Here is a 19,339-nt window from a genome sequence, read left to right as displayed (position 1 = left end):
ATTGTTCCTAAAATGTATGTTCCCCTTTCCCTAATTACAATAAATTTTCGGTTTCTTCAGTTTCAATTGAGCACTTACCACCAATAATGTCAGGCTGTCTGCGGCCTTTGCGAGTCATGTCAGTAGTGTGATCAGCTGACCTGATCACGCTGCTGATGTCACCCTGACCTGGAAGTGGCGGCGGTCAGGGCTTCAATTGTACGTCTGAATTCTCACAGCACACGCACTACACACTTTTAGGATTCTCCCTTGTCAGTGGCGAGAGTGAACAGTCATGTGAGTACAAGAATACATTTTCCCTCGTTCCCCATACTGTGTCAGCACCCATCCTGTCCCCTTGCTGCACATACTGTGTCCTCCAATTCCCCCCCACACTCCTCATACAGTCCTCAAATATCCCCTTGCTCCCCATAGTATGTCTGTATACACTCCCTCCATTCTCTCTCCCTATACTGTGTCTGTATACATTTTCCCCAACCCTCTCGGCTCATAATTGATCACAGGGAGCCAACGAGCTGCAACTTCTCTGAGACGGCTGTCAATTCGAAAGCCGTCTCAGAGAAAAGATGGCTCCCACTACGGGAGTCTGCAAAAAGCAGCCAAAAAAAAAGTAAACAAAAAAATCAATGTACTGCCTAGCCACAATATCTATGATTTGTAGGGGTCCCACTACTGGTATCCCAGTGTTCAATAGAAAGGAGGTCTAAATTCCACATTTCAGTGTAATTTTATGGATTGTTGCTCTTGATTGCACGCTACCACTTGATCACATAGAGTGGTATTGTGTACAAGCAACTAGAAAAAGAGCCATGGCTGAGAGTAATTGCAATTATTTGGAGGAAAATATAGGGGTAAACGTTTGCTGCGCACAAGGGTTCAATAAGAAAGAAGATAGTGTCTAACATGTCTAGCATGGCACGTAAAATGCTATATTCTGAGAAATTCAGTGCGGTCTGTTCTATGTTTTTCTGACTACATAGTGAGATCATGCATTTCACTATTACACTGGTACTTTACAGTTTTTCTGTGCCATGGAGCGAAGAAAGTAAATTTGTATTTACATAAATGAAAGAATGAATAATGTAGGAGTTTACTTCACTTTGTGTCCAGAGGTTTCACGTCAATCTTTTAGTTTTGGAAAATGCCAGCATGGTGGTCAGTATGATAGGTGTGCGCTGCGAGGAGTGTTCAGGTGGAAGTGTCCGCAGCAATTACATCCTACAGGAGCCATTATTACCAGCTCAGTCAGTCTCACCTATGTGCCAATCCTCAGGATATAATTTTACGGAAAATATGTCAACTCTCGGACTGAACAGCTCTGCCCCCGGCTGACCCCCGCACACACTGTACAGATACATTTGACAAAACAAATATATTTTTGTTCAGTCTATGGTGCCACAGAGGTAAAGGATGGGGGAATTTTTCTTCTTTGTGCTTCATTCTCGTCTCTTTTATATTTTTCTGTCAACGTAGCCACATGATCGCTTGTTTTATACGGGACGAGTTGTAGTTTTGACTGACACTATTGATAACACTCGTATCTACTGAAAAAGGGTATAAATTGCAAGAGTGAAGAAAGGTGGAAATAATGCAATTTTGACATTGTTTTTTGGGTTTTGTTTATATGGACTTTATTGTGCAGTAAATAAAGACCTGGAAATAGGATTGTCCAGGTAAGTCCTACGATAGCGATATTAAACATACACTGTATCATAATAAGTATTCTTTATTAGGGTCAGTTCACTGGATAAAATACTATATCCATGTAACGACCGGTCCTGGCGCGGCGCCCCCTGCACGCTCCCATGTCTCGGCGGGGATGCTGTTCATCTCATCTGCCCGGCGGGCCCATGCACCTCGTTCCTGCCCCGGTGTCTGCCACAGCCTCCTCCTGCTTCCAGACCACACGCAAGCCTTCTGCAAGTGCACGATGGTGCGTGCGGCCACACACCCTTTCTTAAAGGGCCAGCGTCCTATTACCCAGAAGTGACCCTTGAGGTCAGCAATCATCTTGTAAGTATTTAAGGAATTCTCCCCTTAGGGGAGGTACCTGAGCAACGTTGCCTATCCATAAGTGCATTTCCAGTTCTCAGGTCCCGTACCTGTTACTGTCTAGTCCTGCATCTCCTGTCCTAGTACCAGTTACCTGTACCCGCTAACCTGTGTCTCTTCTTAGGGCTCGCTGCTACTACCACCTCCGTGCTGCCATGTCTGATTCACCATCTCCGTGCTGCCACATCCCCTTTCATATAAAATAAGCTCTGGAGGCAGAATCTCTTGCAGATCAGTGTCCGGGCATAGATCTTGACAGCTCAGTTACATATTAAAAGAACAGGGATTCTCTGGAATAAAACGGATAACCCTCAGTCCGGTTCCCATCGACTTCCCTTGTGTGAATGGATTGTAAGGTGCTCATGGGTTGACATGACAGTATGCTTGGTATTACCATGTGAGTAATTGCCCAAACTAAAACAAAAAGAACTATGGTGGAATCTCGTTATTTACACCTTTTTCCTGTGATTGGAAATGGTCTTTTTCCCATTTTTCAGTACATTATATGATAAAACAAATGCTGCCATGCAAAACTGTTCATTTGCCCTGCATAAGACAAGCCCTCATATGGCTGTCGACATAAGAAAAAAAAATACAAGTCTTGCCTCTTACAAGACGGGGAGGAAAAGTCTTGTAACACTTTCTATTCTAATCCACAGATATCACAATCATTTTAAAAGCCCCATTATAAATGACATCTCACCATTCCTCAGTCGGCTGGAACACAATTGCTATAGACTTCGGCTATATACATATTACTAAAGGTCTCAGCACATCTAAATTGCTTCAGGTCCAGACACAGCCAGAGGGAAATTAAATCTGTAGTCAATCCTCTCGTGATCCCGATATGAATGAGTAATGATGACACCGAGAACCCGGAACAAGCCTGGTTATGTCACTTACTTTTCTTGTCTGTAGAAACCGGAGCTTTACTTCCAATTTCTACTTCTTCGTCCGTGTCCTCGCTGCTGGTGCTGCTGACGTCCAACACAATGTCCCTCTGCGGATCCACTCTCAGGAAGTTTCTGCATTCGAACGTCAGATGGCCGGCTGCAAGGGAGACAATCAGTGTCACCGACACTGCGCAGAGCACGGCAAGTCAGCCGCTAGATACAGTTCTTTTTTAGAAGGATTTGGAGTGGAAACTGAGAGGACATTCTGCAAATCCTCCTCAAAAGGTCAATAGTCCTCATAAACATGGGAGTTTTTGTTCAGTTTCTGCTCGGAAAACTCTGCAAAAAGACTCCATGTGCACATAGCTGACCGGTTTCCATGACTTATTACAACCATTGCTACACAAGTGATACAACTGCCATATTCAGCTCATTGTTATCAGCCTGCACTTCATCATATACATCGGACATTTGGTTTCAATATCTCTATAGTTAAAGAGGTTGTCCACTACTTTGACACTGATGGCCTATCCTTAGGATAGATGATCAATGTCTGATCGGCCAGGGTCCGACAAGCTACACCCCCGCCAATCTGCTGATCTCGGTTCCAGCAGCGGCAGAAGGCGGCCGTAAATACTCAGTTCCGGCGCTGCTCTGTCTTCTGATAGCGGCCGTGGCCTGGTAATGCACATCTGCCTTCCATTCTGATCAACAGAAGGTGGATGTGCAGTACCCAGCCATCGTCAGAAGACGGAGCAGCTCCGTGAACTGAGCATTTCCGGCCGCCTGCAGTGTCAGCAGCAGATCCTCGCCCCATAACAGTGTGTCATGACCACATTTTTTGCTTAAAATTTTATTTTCCTTCTCTAAAACCAGGGTGTGTCTTATGGTCCGAAAAATACGATAAGTTATGAATATTAAATGTACATGTTTTGTACTAAAATATCTAAACACTTACGATATCCGCACTTCTTGCAGCCCGCTCGGATGTTATCTTTGTTTACACCTACAAAATAAATAAATATAAATAAAATGTATAATTTTGTCTAAAAGATTTACTAGGTCTGAAACATCTGCAGACACTCAATGTCAGGCGTCGCTCTGCAGAACTTTCCTTTATACCCATTTTCCCCTTTTCACTTAAAGGGAATCTGTCAACAGGATTTTGCTATGTTATCTGAGAACAGCATGAGGTTGGGGTTGAGACACAGATATCAGGGATGTGTCACTTATTAAGCTATGTGCTTTTGTTTCAATACAAAGAGTCTTTTAATAGCAGGAGATTATCACTGCTGGAATGGGTGCCCCCATTTCTCCATTTCCAACCGCACACCAGGAACTAATTAGCAGATCACTGTCTGTAGACATTGTACACAGAGATCTGTGATGTGGGCAATTTTTGGAGTTCTGCTACTATGATTGTTTCACAACTGTGGCTCCTTATAAATGAAAGGAAACCTGTTTTGGTGTCCACTTTTCTAAGGCTATGTTCCCACAATGAGTTTTTGATGCAACGTATATTCACTGTCTCAATAATGCAGCGCCTTACAGTTCCAGTAAAGTGGACGGATTTATAGAAATCTTCGGCCCTTTGCACTTCTATTTTCCTCAGAGCAATCTGATCTGTGGTGCAAGTTTCAAATACGCAACATGTCAATTTTTCTTGAGGGTACAATGAGTTATGTGTGTATTTTACACATAAAATTGCATTAGATGCAGAAAACGCGCAGGTAAAAAAAAAAAACTAAACTTGTAATCCGCCGAGCTGTATCAGTAAAGGTTTATCAAAGGAAAATACCAGGAAGTATCAAAAAACAAAGCAGCTCAATTAAAAAACATCACATAAAAAGGAGACAAAAACTGCAGGGTAATAAAAATCCAATAAAAACACATTAAAAAATGCAACTGACATAATGGGCAAGAGAAAAAAAAAAAAATCAGCAAAAAGTCATCATAGCCTAAAAAGTGGAATCAGATCGTTTCTGTGCTATTAAAAGAAAAAGAAAAAGCATTAAAAATGAATAGCATCAAATCTGCACGAAAACCTGCCACCTATGCCAGATAGTAATTCCAGAGGGCTGGTGGGGGACACAGTGCAGAGAAATAGTGCCAGGACTGTAGGCGAGGATCGGTTGTTTTTTTTTCTACACCCCCTGGAGCCATTAGCTTTTCTAGCCATGACCCCTTTAGGTTTAGCTTACACCTGTCAAAAGTCATTAAAAAAAAATAAAATTCTGACAAAAACCTGGCACCAAGCTAATTATTAGGAGTCACTTTGAATCCACCTAGCCTATATCAAACAACTGGGTGTCTTTATAAAGGGAATCTGTCATCAGGATTTTGCAATGTAAGCTGAGGACAGCATGCTGCGAGAGTTAAAAAAGTAAAGACATCTGTGCTTCTCTTATCTGTGTGCATTGTTTACTCATGCTAAAGGATTTATTGCTCTGTGATTACATTGATGTGACGATTGGGCTTGTGCAGAGCAGATCAGCACCACCCTGCTGTGATTGACACATCACAGTCAATGCACAATCTCTATTGAGAGCCTGGTGTGGGTGGGGACGGCTCCCAGCTCTGTTACACTCAATTCTGAGATAAAGTCAGAACTGCTGCACCCAGTAATCTAAGTTAAACATTATTAGTTTCAGAATCTCTTTGCCTTCATCATGCCGCTCTCAGATGAGTAACAAAAACCTGCTGACAGATTCCCTTTAATATGTGCAGAAAAACATAGTCTACCACATTGTTTTTTTACAATATGAAAAATTCTGGTTATTTTGGGGTTTCTGAAACCACTATTTTAAACTTCCTGGGATATGTTCACACAGTTTTTTTTCAGGCGCTTTTGGACCAAAAACGCTACAACTTGGTGATTAAAAGACATACGGTAGTTTTTTGAACTCCTCGTTATTTCTCCTTAAAAAAAAAAGTCATTGGGAACACACCCTTAGCTCATGTTCACATTGAAGCTAAAAGCTGCTTTTTACAGTACCAGCAAAAGCTGAGCGTTCAATATTCCCATGCACACATTTTGTTTTTTTATTCTCCCTGACAATTTGAGAATTGCAGCGGTTTTGAAACCTGCAGTGTCAATTCTTACAGCATTTTTTTTTTACCCTTAAAGCACTGAGAAAATGCAGAAAAAAACCCAACATTTTTTGCAGCATTTTGGTGAATAAAACTAACTTTATTAAAAACATACTGTAGACAAAGCACACAAGTAACAAAAAAAAAAACAACAACAAAAAAACCCGCAAAAATAATGCAGCAAAATGAAAGGGAAAGCGTGGCTGTTAAACACATTGATTTTACTACCAAAAGAGCAGATTTTTTTGCAGAAAATTAAAAAAAAAAAAAACAGCAAATGTGCTGCATATGGACGAGGTCTTAGGGTGCGTGCCCACGATCAGCGTTTGTAGGGTTTTGGATGTAGCGTGTTATCGCAGCATCCAAAATGCTGCGTTGTACAGTACAAGTATAGTGGATGGATTTCTAGAAATCCTGTGCTCGCTGTGCTTGTTTTTTCTGCAGCAAACACTAACCTGTGGTGCGGCTTTACAGGCCGCAGCATGTCAGTGATTTGCTGGATGCTAGTCAGAATAAAGACTGACTGGAACACCTATATGTGTGAATTAGGTGCTAGCCTAAAAATACATGACTATAATACAGATAATAAGCTGCACCCTAACCACTATAAAAATATAAACATGAAAAATGGTAAAGCATTACTGCTATAGGGATACTATGAACAATGAAAAATACATTTAGCTATCTGGAAAAAATGAATATATGAAAATGGTATTGCAAAAACTTCTATGAATATTTGAAATTAGTACAAATATTTAGAAAATGTATTGATCAATGCAAATGAGCCCAAAACCCAACGACAAGGTAATCTCTATTTTTATAGTGGTTAGTGTGCAGCTTATTAACCTTATTATAGTCATGTATTTTTAAAGTAGCACCTAATTCACACACATAGGTGTTCCAGTCAGTCTTTTTTCTGAGTAGCATGTAGTTTCTTCTGACTGAAGCCAGAACCCCGCCCTATTACCAGACACAATGCATGATCCTATATAGCCAGGAGCCTGTTTGCCCATACCTGCAGATTTTTAATAGCATATAGAGGCACTAAGGTTAGGTTCCTGAAAAATTAGAGATTACCTTGTCGTTGGTTTCAGGCTCATTTGCATTGATCAATACATTTGCTAAATATCTCTACTAATTTAAAATATTCATAGCAGTTTTGCAATACCATTTTCATATATTTATTTTTTCCAGAGAGCTAAATGTATTTCTCATTGTTCATAATATCCCTATAGCAGTAATGCTTTTTTTCATGATTATATTTTTATAGTGGTTAGTGTGCAGCTTATTATCTGTATTATAATTGTTTGCTGCAGTCGCATGCGTCCTCCGTAGGGAGAACACAAGTGAGAGACCGCAGCGCCCTGAACCCTGATCGTGGGTACAATCAGCTGTGGTCTCCTGCGGAGGAGACTCGCGGCCCCGCAGCTTAGGACCCGCTGCGTACAGGACGCAGGGAGTCCTGATCGTGGGCACATACCCTTAGAATTATCTCTGCAGAGTTGTGGACTTGCACAAAGCAAACAGGAAACGCAACAAAGAAAAAAAAATCTGACTGAGGCTGCTTTATTGTACACAAATATCCGAACTGGTCTTTTCAAGCAGCCTTGAGTACTAGGTGAAATGAGTTTGAAATGACAAATGGGTTCAGTGTAAATGGTCATGGCCCCCACTTCAGGCCCCGGCTTAACCAGAAATGGAACTAATTCACATTGGATTCTCAGAGAGGCCCGTTAATGGCCATCATGTATTGTAATTTACCGATGTACTTCTCATGCTGCTTTGTTTTCCAGCAAAATAATGCAGAATATTGTACGGTGTTTTCAGAAAAGAGATTCAGCCTCAAAAGCTCAACATTTCCTAAAGTACTTTCTGCAGAGAGCTACAATAACAGAACTCTGATAATGGGCTAAACATGACCTAAAAATCAGGTCAGCTCAGATTACCTTCATAGCTTGGATAACACAGAAGCACAGTCTTATTTATGCTCTAACTTTACATTCTCAGAAGCCACAAATCTACAATTAAAGGGAACCTGTCACCAGTTTTGGCTCCTATAAGCTGCGTCAACCACCATTGAGCTCTTATATAGAGCATTCCAGAATACTGTATATAAGAGCTTAGGCCGCTCTGTACAGTGCTACAAGTAGTATTCAACCCCCTGCAGATTTAGCACGTTTACACATTCGGAATTAACTTGGCATTGTGACATTTGGACTGTAGATCAGCCTGGAAGTGTGAAATGCACTGCAGAAAAAAAGAATGTTATTTTATTTATTTTTTTTTAAATTGTGAAAAGTTTATTCAGAGGGTCATTTATTATTCAACCCCTCAAACCACCAGAATTCTGTTTGGTTCCCCTAAAGTATTAAGAAGTATTTCAGACACAAAGAACAATGAGCTTCACATGTTTGGATTAATTATCTCTTTTTCCAGCCTTTTCTGACTAATTAAGACCCTCCACAAACTTGTGAACAGCACTCATACTTGGTCAACATGGGAAAGACAAAGGAGCATTCCAAGGCCATCAGAGACAAGATCGTTGAGGGTCACAAGGCTGGCAAGGGGTACAAAACCCTTTCCAAGGAGTTGGGCCTACCTGTCTCCACTGTTGGGAGCATCATCCGGAAGTGGAAGGCTTATAAAACTACTGTTAGTCTTCCACGGCCTGGACAGCCTTTGAAAGTTTCCTCCCGTGCCGAGGCCAGGCTTGTCCGAAGAGTCAAGGCTAACCCAAGGACAACAAGGAAGGAGCTCCGGGAAGATCTCATGGCAGTGGGGACATTGGTTTCAGTCAATACCATAAGTAACATACTCCACCGCAATGGTCTCCGTTCCAGACGAGCCCGTAAGGTACCTTTACTTTCAAAGCGTCATGTCAAGGCTCGTCTACAGTTTGCTCATGATCACTTGGAGGACTCTGAGACAGACTGGTTCAAGGTTCTCTGGTCTGATGAGACCAAGATCGAGATCTTTGGTGCCAACCACACACGTGATATTTGGAGACTGGATGGCACTACATACGACCCCAAGAATACCATCCCTACAGTCAAGCATGGTGGTGACAGCATCATGCTGTGGGGCTGTTTCTCAGCCAAGGGGCCTGGTCATCTGGTCCGCATCCATGGGAAGATGGATAGCACGGCCTACCTGGAGATTTTGGCCAAGAACCTCCGCTCCTCCATCAAGGATCTTAAGATGGGTCGTCATTTCATCTTCCAACAAGACAACGACCCAAAGCACACAGCCAAGAAAACCAAGGCCTGGTTCAAGAGGGAAAAAATCAAGGTGTTGCAGTGACCTAGTCAGTCTCCTGACCTTAACCCAATTGAAAACTTGTGGAAGGAGCTCAAGATTAAAGTCCACATGAGACACCCAAAGAACCTAGATAACTTGGAGAAGATCTGCATGGAGGAGTGGGCCAAGATAACTCCAGAGACCTGTGCTGGCCTGATCAGGTCTTTTAAAAGACGATTATTAGCTGTAATTGCAAACAAGGGTTAATCCACAAAATATTAACCCTAGGGGTTGAATAATAATTGACCCACACTTTTATGTTGAAAATGTATTAAAATTTAACTGAGCAACATAACTTGTTGGTTTGTAAGATTTATGCATCTGCTAATAAATCCTGCTCTTGTTTGAAGTTTGCAGGCTCTAACTTATTTGCATCTTATCAAACCTGCTAAATCTGCAGGGGGTTGAATACTACTTGTAGGCACTGTATACCGTAAAAAACACATTTATTATACTCACCAAGGTGGCGGTCCAGTCCAGTCCTATGGGTGTCGCTGCTCTCCGGTCTGGCGCCTCCTTTCTGCTGAGATCGTCGTCCATCTTCTACCCAGCCCAGTGTGGATGACGTGTCCTACGTCATCCACGCAGGTCAGCATTCTGGTACTGCAAAGGCACACTTTGATCTCACCTGCTGAGGGCAGATCAAAGTACCGTAATGCGCAGACGCAAGGAAATGTTAAAGACCGCCCGCGCATGCGCACTACAATACTTTGATATGCCCACAGCAGGGCAGATCAAAGTGCGCCTTCGCAGGACCACAATGCTGGAATATGTGGATGACATAGGACTCATCATTCACACTGGGTTTGGTAGAAGGAGGATGGCAATCGGCACAGAGAGGAGGCGCCTGACCAGAAAGCAGTGACACCCATTGATACGGATTGCGCCCCCTATGTATTATAAATTTTTTTTTTATGTTCTACGGAGCGGCCTGGGCTCTTATATACAGCATTCTGGAATACTGTATATAAGAGCCCACTGGTGGGGGCTGCAGTTTATAGGGGTCAAACCTGGTGACAGGTTTCCTTTAAAAGGGATTTTGTCTTGGTTATCTACACCATGTTCGAAATTATTATGCAAATTGGATTTAAGTGTCCTAGCGATTAATAATGAAACTCATTGATGGTTTTGTGTCTCAGGGTTCTTTGCATCACTGAAATCATTCTCAGATACCTGTGATAATTAGTTTGCCAGGTGAGCCCAATAAAAGGAAAAATGGATGCTCCACAATATTAAGCAGGCCACAGTTTTCAAGTAACATGGGAAAGAAAAAGGCTCTCTCTGCTACCGAAAAGCATCAAATAGTGCAATGCCTTGGACAGGGGATGAAAACATTAAATATTTCACGAAAACGTAAGCATGATCATCATACTGTGAAGAGATTTGTGGCTGATTCAGATCACATACATGTTAGTGCTGATAAAGGCAGAATGAGGAAGGTTTCTGCCAGGCAAGTTCATTGGATTAAGAGAGCGGCTGCTAAAAAGCCATTACAAACCAGCAAACAGATATTTGAAGCTGCTGGTGCCTCTAGAGTCCCTTGAATCTCAAGGTGTAAGATCCTTCAAAGGCTTGCTGTGGTGCATAAACCTACTATTCGGCCACCCCAAACAAGTGCTCACAAGCAGAAACGGTTGCAATTGGCCCAGACATGCCTGAAGACTAATTTTCAAACAGTCTTGTTTACTGATGAGTGTCGAGCAACCCTGGATGGTCCAGATGGAAAGAGTAGTGGATGGTTGGTGGATGGCCACCGTGTACCAACAAGGCTGTGACGTCAGCAAGAAGGTGGAGGAGTCATGTTATGCACCGGAATCATGGGGAGACATCTGGTAGGCCCCTTTAGGGTTCCTAATGGTGTGAAAATGACCTCTGCAAAGTATATAAAGTTTGTGACTGACAACTTGGTACAAAAAGCAGAAACGTGCCTGCAGGAGAAAAATCATCTTCATGCATGACAATGCACCATCTCATGCTGCAAAAAATACCTCTGTGTCATTGGCTGCTATGGGCATAAAAGGAGATAAACTCATGGTGTACCCACCATCTTCCCCTGACCTCAACCCTATAGAGAACCTTTGGAGTATCATCAAGCAAAAGATCTATGAGGGTGGGAGGCAGTTCACATCAAAACAGCAGCTCTGGGAGGCTATTCTGACATCATGCAAAGAAATTCAAGCAGAACCTCTCCAAAAACTCACAAGTTCAATGGATGCAAGAATTGTGAAGGTGATATTAAAGAAGGGCTCCTACGTTAACATGTAACTTGGCATGTTAGTTTTTGTTTTTTTTTTAATTTAAATAGCTTTTTATTTCAGTAAATGTGACCTCCTAATGCTGCAAATTCCACAAATGAGCATTTTCAGTTCTTTAAAACATGTTTAGAAACTCTGTGCCTAATAATTTGGAACACTGCATTTTGAGTTTTTTTTAATTTTAAAGATTATACTGTTATCATTGGGAGGTTTCTTCAATAAAACTCAATGTAGACTCTAACGGGCGATGACTTTTATGAAACTGACTCATTTGCACCGACCATTTAGGAAAATCAGAGAAAAATATCATTTGGATAATAATTTGGAACATGGTGTAATTTAAAGGCTAGAATAAGTACCACAGGATAGGTAAATCTTCTAAATCAGAGGCGGTCCTCACAATTCAGCAGAACGGCGCATAGCTATCTCCGATATAATGAAGCACATGCTCGGACGCTGCTCCCTTGATACTCTGGAGCACTGTACTTTGCTTCCTCCAGCGGTGGTTGAGCATACGCAGCCGCCCCATATTGACAGAGAAAAGCGCCCCTTACATGACATGATTAGCTGCAGTCAGGTGATGGGTGGTCAGAACTAGAGATGAGTGAACCCAGACGTTAAAGTTTGGTGTTAGTAACAAACACTGACTTTACAAAAAAAAAAAATCAATGTCCAAGTACAGAAGTCGGGTGCTTTACGTGTGCTAACCACTCGAGCAAGCATTGCTGTGCTCGGGTACGCTCGGTGCTCAGCCCAGTGTGAGCCGCTTGCAGTGTTTGATTGGCTCACAGTGGGGGTAATATCGGTATTATCGAATATAATGTGTTCCCAAAACCCCCACCAAAAAACAAACAAAAAACGTCTTCCCTTCCTCGCCGCCCGACATTGGATTTCGGCTCAATGCGCATGATCCCGGAGTTTGGGTCATGCACACTATGAAGCCGGGTGTACGCGTCCTGGCTTCAAAATGAAGTAGTGCGCATGACCGAAAGTCCGGTGATCATGTGCACTGAGGCGAAATCCAGCATCTGACGGCGATAATATCGGAGAGGTGAGTGATATCATCCTCTGACGCTGCGTATTCATTAGCATGTTACCACACCCACAGGGACGTACTAACATGCTAATGGGGCCGACTAGCAAGGTAAACAACGCCCTTGAGACTAGGCCCCTCGCTCATTAGCATACGATAAAAGATCTTTAGAAATACTTTTTCTAAAGATCTCTTTATCTATGATAGTATATACAGGGACGGTTAGGCAGGGATTAGCAATATGCACCCAGAACTGCTTGTGGTGTTGGCCGCATATTAGACCTGACAGGTTCCCTTTAACAACACTCAAATCTAAAGGGGGTGTTACACGCAGCGATATCACTAGCGAGCGTACCCGTCCCCGTCGTTTGTGCGTCAAGGGCAAATCGCTGCCCGTGGCGCACAAAATCGTTTGGAGCAGTCACACGGACTTACCTGCCTAGCGACGTCACTGTTGCCGGCGAACTGCCTCCTTTCTAAGGGGGCGGTTCGTGTGGCGTCACTAAGCGGCCACCCAATAGAAGCGGAGGGGCGGAGATGAGCGGGACGTAACATGCCACCCACCTCCTTCCTTCCTCATTGCCGGCGGCCGCAGGTAAGCTGTAGTTCGTCGTTCCCGAGGTGTCACACATAGCGATGTGTGCTGCCTCGGGAACGACGAACAACCTGCGTGCTCAACAATCAACGATTTTTTAAAAAGGAATGACGTGTCAACAATGGACGATAGGGTGAGTATTTTCCATCGTTAACGGTCGTTCCTTGCTGTCACGGGCAACAACGTCGCTAACGATGCCGGATGTGCGTCACGGGATCCGTGACCCCAGCGATATATTGTTAGATCCATCGTTGCGTGTAACGGGACCTTAACTCTCTGGCCCTGACGTCACCTCTCTGCTGTCCAAAATCTTGGCGTGTCTATCAGCCATATCCTCCTTCTCCTCTCGCTTCCTAAAGCTCAATGTGTACAAAGCAGAACTTCTCATCTTTCCTTCATCTCACTTAACTCAGCCTAACCAATATTTCACAATAAATTACATCACACTTTCCCCTATACCAGAAGTTCAGAGTAAACCTTGACTCTGCCTTGTCCTTCAAATTGCACACTAAAGCTACCACCACCTCCTGCAGCCTCCAACTCAGAAATATTTCCAGAATTCAGCCTTTCCTCAAACTCTGAATTTACTAAATTGTTGATGCATGCCCTCATCATCTCCCACCTTGACTATTGCAATATCCAACTCTGTGGTCTCTCTGCTGACAGTCTTACACCTCTCCAGTCCTCTGATTCTGTGCCCCACCCAAATGTCAGATTGTCTGCCACATTCAGAACTTTTAAAACCAGTCTCTTCAAGAAACCTCACAGCATGCAATTACCCTGCAGCCATCTCAACAGTTTACCGTCTCCTTCTTCGTTATCATGTAGACTGTAAGCCCGCAAGGGCAGGGTCCTCTCCCCTCTGTACCATTCTATAACTCTTAAGGCCACTTTACACGTAATGACGTATCTAATGATATGTCGTCGGGGTCACGGAATTCGTGACGCACATCCGGCCTCATTGGCGTCGTTGTTGTGTATGACACCTACGAGCGAGTGTTAACGATCAGAAATACCTAATCGTTCATCATTGACATGTCGATCATTTTCAAAATATCGTTGCTCGTTGTGGACGCAGGTTGTTCGTCGTTCCTGAGGCAGCACACATCGCTACGTGTGACACCCCGGGAACGACGAACAACAGCGTTCCTGCATCCTCCGGCAACGAGGTGGCCGTGACGTTCATGCGGCTGCTCTACGCTCCTATTGGTGGCTCACTGTTTGCCGCATGAACCTCCCCCTTAGAAAAGAGGTTGTTCGCCGGCCACAGCGACGTCGCTAGGAAGGTAAGTACGTGTGATGCGTCTAAGCGAGTTTGTTCGCAACGGGCAGCGATTTGCCCATGATGCACAAACGACGGGGGCGGGTGCGATCGCTAGCGATGTCGCAGTGTGTAAAGCAGCCTTTCGTCTGTTTATTGTAATTTGTATGTAACCCCCTTCTCATGTACAGCATAATGGAATTAATGGTGCTCTATAAATAAAAATAAAATAATTATAATATTAATAATAATCATGGCAAGGTCCAAATGAAAGAGCAATATATGAGCCAGGTTGGCAGCATAATCGGCGGGCTGAAGCAGCAGCCAATCACATCTGCTTTCTGACATAGCTTTGTGTGATGACTGATGACTCTTCGGAATTACAGAGAAGCCTGTGCTTCATCTCTGGACCGTGAGAAGGAAAATGGCGGCTCCTCCTCCATCAAAACGTCTATAATCCCAGAACAATAATGTGAAGAAATTAATTATTCTGAAATCTCTTTGTTGTATTTTATTTAACGCTGGTAAAATTCAACAGATCATATTCCCAGCGTCTTGACCCTCAGGTCTCGTTCAAGAATAATCTGTATTAGGAGCCGGTCTGGGAATAAAGAGGGAATGTGGTACTATGTTACTACTTAGATAAAACACAATAAAGTAATTTAAATATAATTAGTTTAGTCACTATTATGCCGGGATTATAGAAGTCTACTCTCCTGGATTAACCGTATCACTTCTGCTACAGGTCTGGCCCTTCACCTTCTATAGTCTTCTGCCAGTTTCTCCAGGATTCTGATCTAGTTTCTCTAGACAAGATCAAATAGATTTGCAAGATCCTGGTCTCCAGCAGCCATGTCAATGGTGGCAGCCAACCCGAGCCCCCCAGACCTCTGCCTTCCAGCATGTCAGTAGCATTTCTGATTGGTATGCCAGATGAGTGGTCATACATGCATAGAGCATACCGCACCAGACCTCCAAACAGGCACTGGTGATGCTGGAAAGTAGAAGGATGTTTGCAGGACTCCCAAACGGCGGTCACTGAATACCGGTGTGGACACTGGGCCAGGGCCTTTTTTTTTAGATCTCTAGACTCCAATTTTGCCATTGAGGAGACTAGTTATTCTGTGGTCTAGACTCTGGTCACTCACTTCAGCTAGCTCAGCCAGCGACCATTCTTCAGACACAACCCGAGCCCATACTGCAAAGTCCAGATCCCTGTATAGTGACAAAGTGTAAAAAACAGGGAGTCCTTTGGATTGTGCTACGCAAAGAGGTCTGTGCCAAATTTGACTGTGGGAACCTGTTATTGAGCTGATGAGTACATATACTGACCACCATCTTTTAAAAGACCACCTTATAGCACACCATTTTCAGTGCCATTTTGTGCAGTCGCGATGTTTCACATTACACTACATAATACCCAGCGGTCCAGAGAAAATTCTAAAACAATATTGGATGGCACTTGCCATTAGGGGAAGAGCAGCACTTGGCATGACAATTAGTATGTAGAGAAAGGACGGTGACGAGTGAGGAGGACGCATTAATCTTTTATAGCCGTCAGTATGCTCAGGATAGAAAGAACTAAATAAATAACCTTCGTGATTACAAGGAGAAAAAAAAGAGCATGTGACATTAAAAATGTATGAAAAGAATGCAGGATTTCAATCACCTGTGGAATATTTATGATTTAGTAAAATACGACTGATGATAAACAGATATACACACATATACTGTATGTCAGCTCTTCACAGCTATCCCATAATAAGCCTGAACATGCCCCCACACTCGGCTCCATACTGTGGAATATTATCCGAGCTGCAGTACTCAGCCACGGCCACCACACAGTGAATGGAGCTGTGGAGCGCCACGCCATACCCTGCCTACATGTGGACCACAGCAGGACCTGGAGCCCCACAGATCCTACACGGATCCTCTATTCTGAGGATAGCAATAGGTCATCAATTTATAAGTACTGGAAAACCCAAATACAGGCACTGACAGCTAAATAGGATGTATGACCTGGTCACAATGGCAGAAGTGGAGAGGTCGCAGGGAATAAACAGCTCCGGGAGTAGACATTAGAAGCAGGAGAAACTGTCAAATGTAAAGACCTCATACACAATAGATAGCTGTTGGCTCAACAATGGCTCAATCAATAGTTCAGTAATCTCTCCAGACTCCCCCCATACCCAGTTCTTCCAATCATTCAGTGGGCAGTAATCTCTCCAGACTCCCCCCATACCCAGCTCTCCCGATCACTCAGTGGGCAGTAATCTCTCCAGACTCCACCCATATCCAGCTCTCCCGATCATTTGGTGAGCAGTAATCTCTCCAGACTCCCTCCATATCCAGCTCTCCCGATCACTCAGTGGGCAGTAATCTCTCCCGATTCCCCCCATACCCAGCTCTGCCGATCACTCAGTGGGCAGTAATCTCTCCAGACTCCCCCCATACCCAGCTCTCCCGATCACTCAGTGGGCAGTAATCTCTCCAGACTCCCCCCATATCCAGCTCTCCCGATCACTCAGTGGGCAGTAATCTCTCCCGACTCCCCCCATACCCAGCTCTGCCGATCACTCAGTGGGCAGTAATCTCTCCAGACTCCCCCCATACCCAGCTCTCCCGATCACTCAGTGGGCAGTAATCTCTCCAGACTCCACCCATATCCAGCTCTCCCGATCATTTGGTGAGCAGTAATCTCTCCAGACTCCCTCCATATCCAGCTCTCCCGATCACTCAGTGGGCAGTAATCTCTCCCGATTCCCCCCATACCCAGCTCTGCCGATCACTCAGTGGGCAGTAATCTCTCCAGACTCCCCCCATACCCAGCTCTCCCGATCACTCAGTGGGCAGTAATCTCTCCAGACTCCCCCCATATCCAGCTCTCCCGATCACTCAGTGGGCAGTAATCTCTCCCGACTCCCCCCATACCCAGCTCTGCCGATCACTCAGTGGGCAGTAATCTCTCCAGACTCCCCCCATATCCAGCTCTCCCGATCACTCAGTGGGCAGTAATCTCTCCCGACTCCCCCCATACCCAGCTCTGCCGATCACTCAGTGGGCAGTAATCTCTCCAGACTCCCCCCATATCCAGCTCTCCCGATCACTCAGTGGGCAGTAATCTCTCCCGACTCCCCCCATACCCAGCTCTGCCGATCACTCAGTGGGCAGTAATCTCTCCAGACTCCCCCCATACCCAGCTCTCCCGATCACTCAGTGGGCAGTAATCTCTCCAGACTCCACCCATATCCAGCTCTCCCGATCATTTGGTGAGCAGTAATCTCTCCAGACTCCCTCCATATCCAGCTCTCCCGATCACTCAGTGGGCAGTAATCTCTCCCGATTCCCCCCATACCCAGCTCTGCCGATCACTCAGTGGGCAGTAATCTCTCCAGACTCCCCCCATACCCAGCTCTCCCGATCACTCAGTGGGCAGTAATCTCTCCAGACTCCCCCCATATCCAGCTCTCCCGATCACTCAGTGGGCAGTAATCTCTCCCGACTCCCCCCATACCCAGCTCTGCCGATCACTCAGTGGGCAGTAATCTCTCCAGACTCCCCCCATATCCAGCTCTCCCGATCACTCAGTGGGCAGTAATCTCTCCCGACTCCCCCCATACCCAGCTCTGCCGATCATTTGGTGGGCAGTAAACTCTCCAGACTTCCCCCATACAAAGCTCTGCCGATCATTCGGTGGGCAGTAATCTCTCCCGACACCCCATACCCAGCTCTCCCGATCATTCAATGAGCAGTAATCTCTCCAGACTCCCCCCATACCTAGCAAACGCTACAGCCACAAAACTGCAGCCGACTGTAATGGCCGGGTGGTGATGTTGCAGTTGAATAAGGCATTTTCCAACATTTAGAATTAGTTCTGTGATGGTGCCGCCCAACTGGCCTTAATGAGAACAATTGTCACTTAGTAAACCCACACTTTCTTTCCTTGGGCACATCCTTAATGATTATCTCACCATAATGGCTTAGCTTGCAAGTGCATATGGACATTCATCTATTCTACTTTTACGAACACACACACACACACACACACACACAATGAAAGGGGTTGGGGACTTCTTTTTTTCTTTCTTTTCCTTAATGGGACTTGGACATATGATATACGCTGCCCGTCCATCAGAAACCATTGGCTTCTCAGTCATATGGCCGACTCTGAAACTCTGCGGCATTCCAGAGGACTGAGCTGCACAAAAGACCAGTCAGAAAGGCAGGTCCCTGGCGGCTTCTCCTGCCTGCCGTCGCCAGTTAGTGACAGGTCTCACCTTATACACACATGCAGGGAGACATGCATCACTACGGGGGATTGGGCAGGGGTCTCCCATGCAGCCTGGTACCTGGCAGCTTCTCCCGCCCACCGCCAGTTAGTGACAGGTCACTCCTTATACACAGAGGCAGGGATAGGTCCATCACTCCAGAGGAGTGACAGGGGTCTCCTATGCGGCTCGGTACCTGGCAGCTTCCCCTGCCCACCGCCAGTTAGTGACAGATCCCTACCTATACACAGAGGCAGGGAGAGGTCCATCACTCTGGGGGAGTGGGTGGGGGTCACCCATTTGGCTTGGTCCCCAGCATCTTTTAAATTAAGTTTGTCTCTGAAAAAAGCACAGCATTTCAGGGTCAAACATACCTGGGTGAAGTCACACAGCCGGGACCTGAGAAATGTTACCCATGGATTGGGCAACGTGTACCGGCTGTCAGGTTCTCTTTGAATGAGTGAATTTAGGGTTGAATATAATATATATATACACACCCACACAGTACAGACCAAACGTTTGGACACACCTTCTCATTCAGTTTTCTTTACTTTCATGACTGAAAATTGTAGATTCACATTGAAGGCATCAAAAC

At 44.7% G+C, this 19,339-nt stretch overlaps 1 protein-coding gene across 1 annotated transcript in view; it reads right to left on the bottom strand.

Moving 5' to 3' along the window:
• The window catches only part of SREK1IP1 (SREK1 interacting protein 1), a 76,768-nt gene that overhangs the window by 52,682 nt on the left and 4,747 nt on the right, over positions 1-19,339 (bottom strand). Inside the window, exons 2-3 of the mRNA XM_075326220.1 lie at positions 3,904-3,951; positions 2,956-3,102 (exon numbers count right to left, since the gene is read on the bottom strand). Of these exons, the coding sequence (XP_075182335.1) occupies positions 2,956-3,102; positions 3,904-3,951 (195 nt within the window). The remainder of the gene's footprint in view (positions 1-2,955; positions 3,103-3,903; positions 3,952-19,339) is intronic.

Source organism: Anomaloglossus baeobatrachus, chromosome 1 (assembly GCF_048569485.1).
Source record: "Anomaloglossus baeobatrachus isolate aAnoBae1 chromosome 1, aAnoBae1.hap1, whole genome shotgun sequence".
Classification (NCBI taxonomy): Eukaryota; Metazoa; Chordata; class Amphibia; order Anura; family Aromobatidae; genus Anomaloglossus; species Anomaloglossus baeobatrachus.
This window is presented reverse-complemented; position numbering and strand designations above follow the sequence as displayed.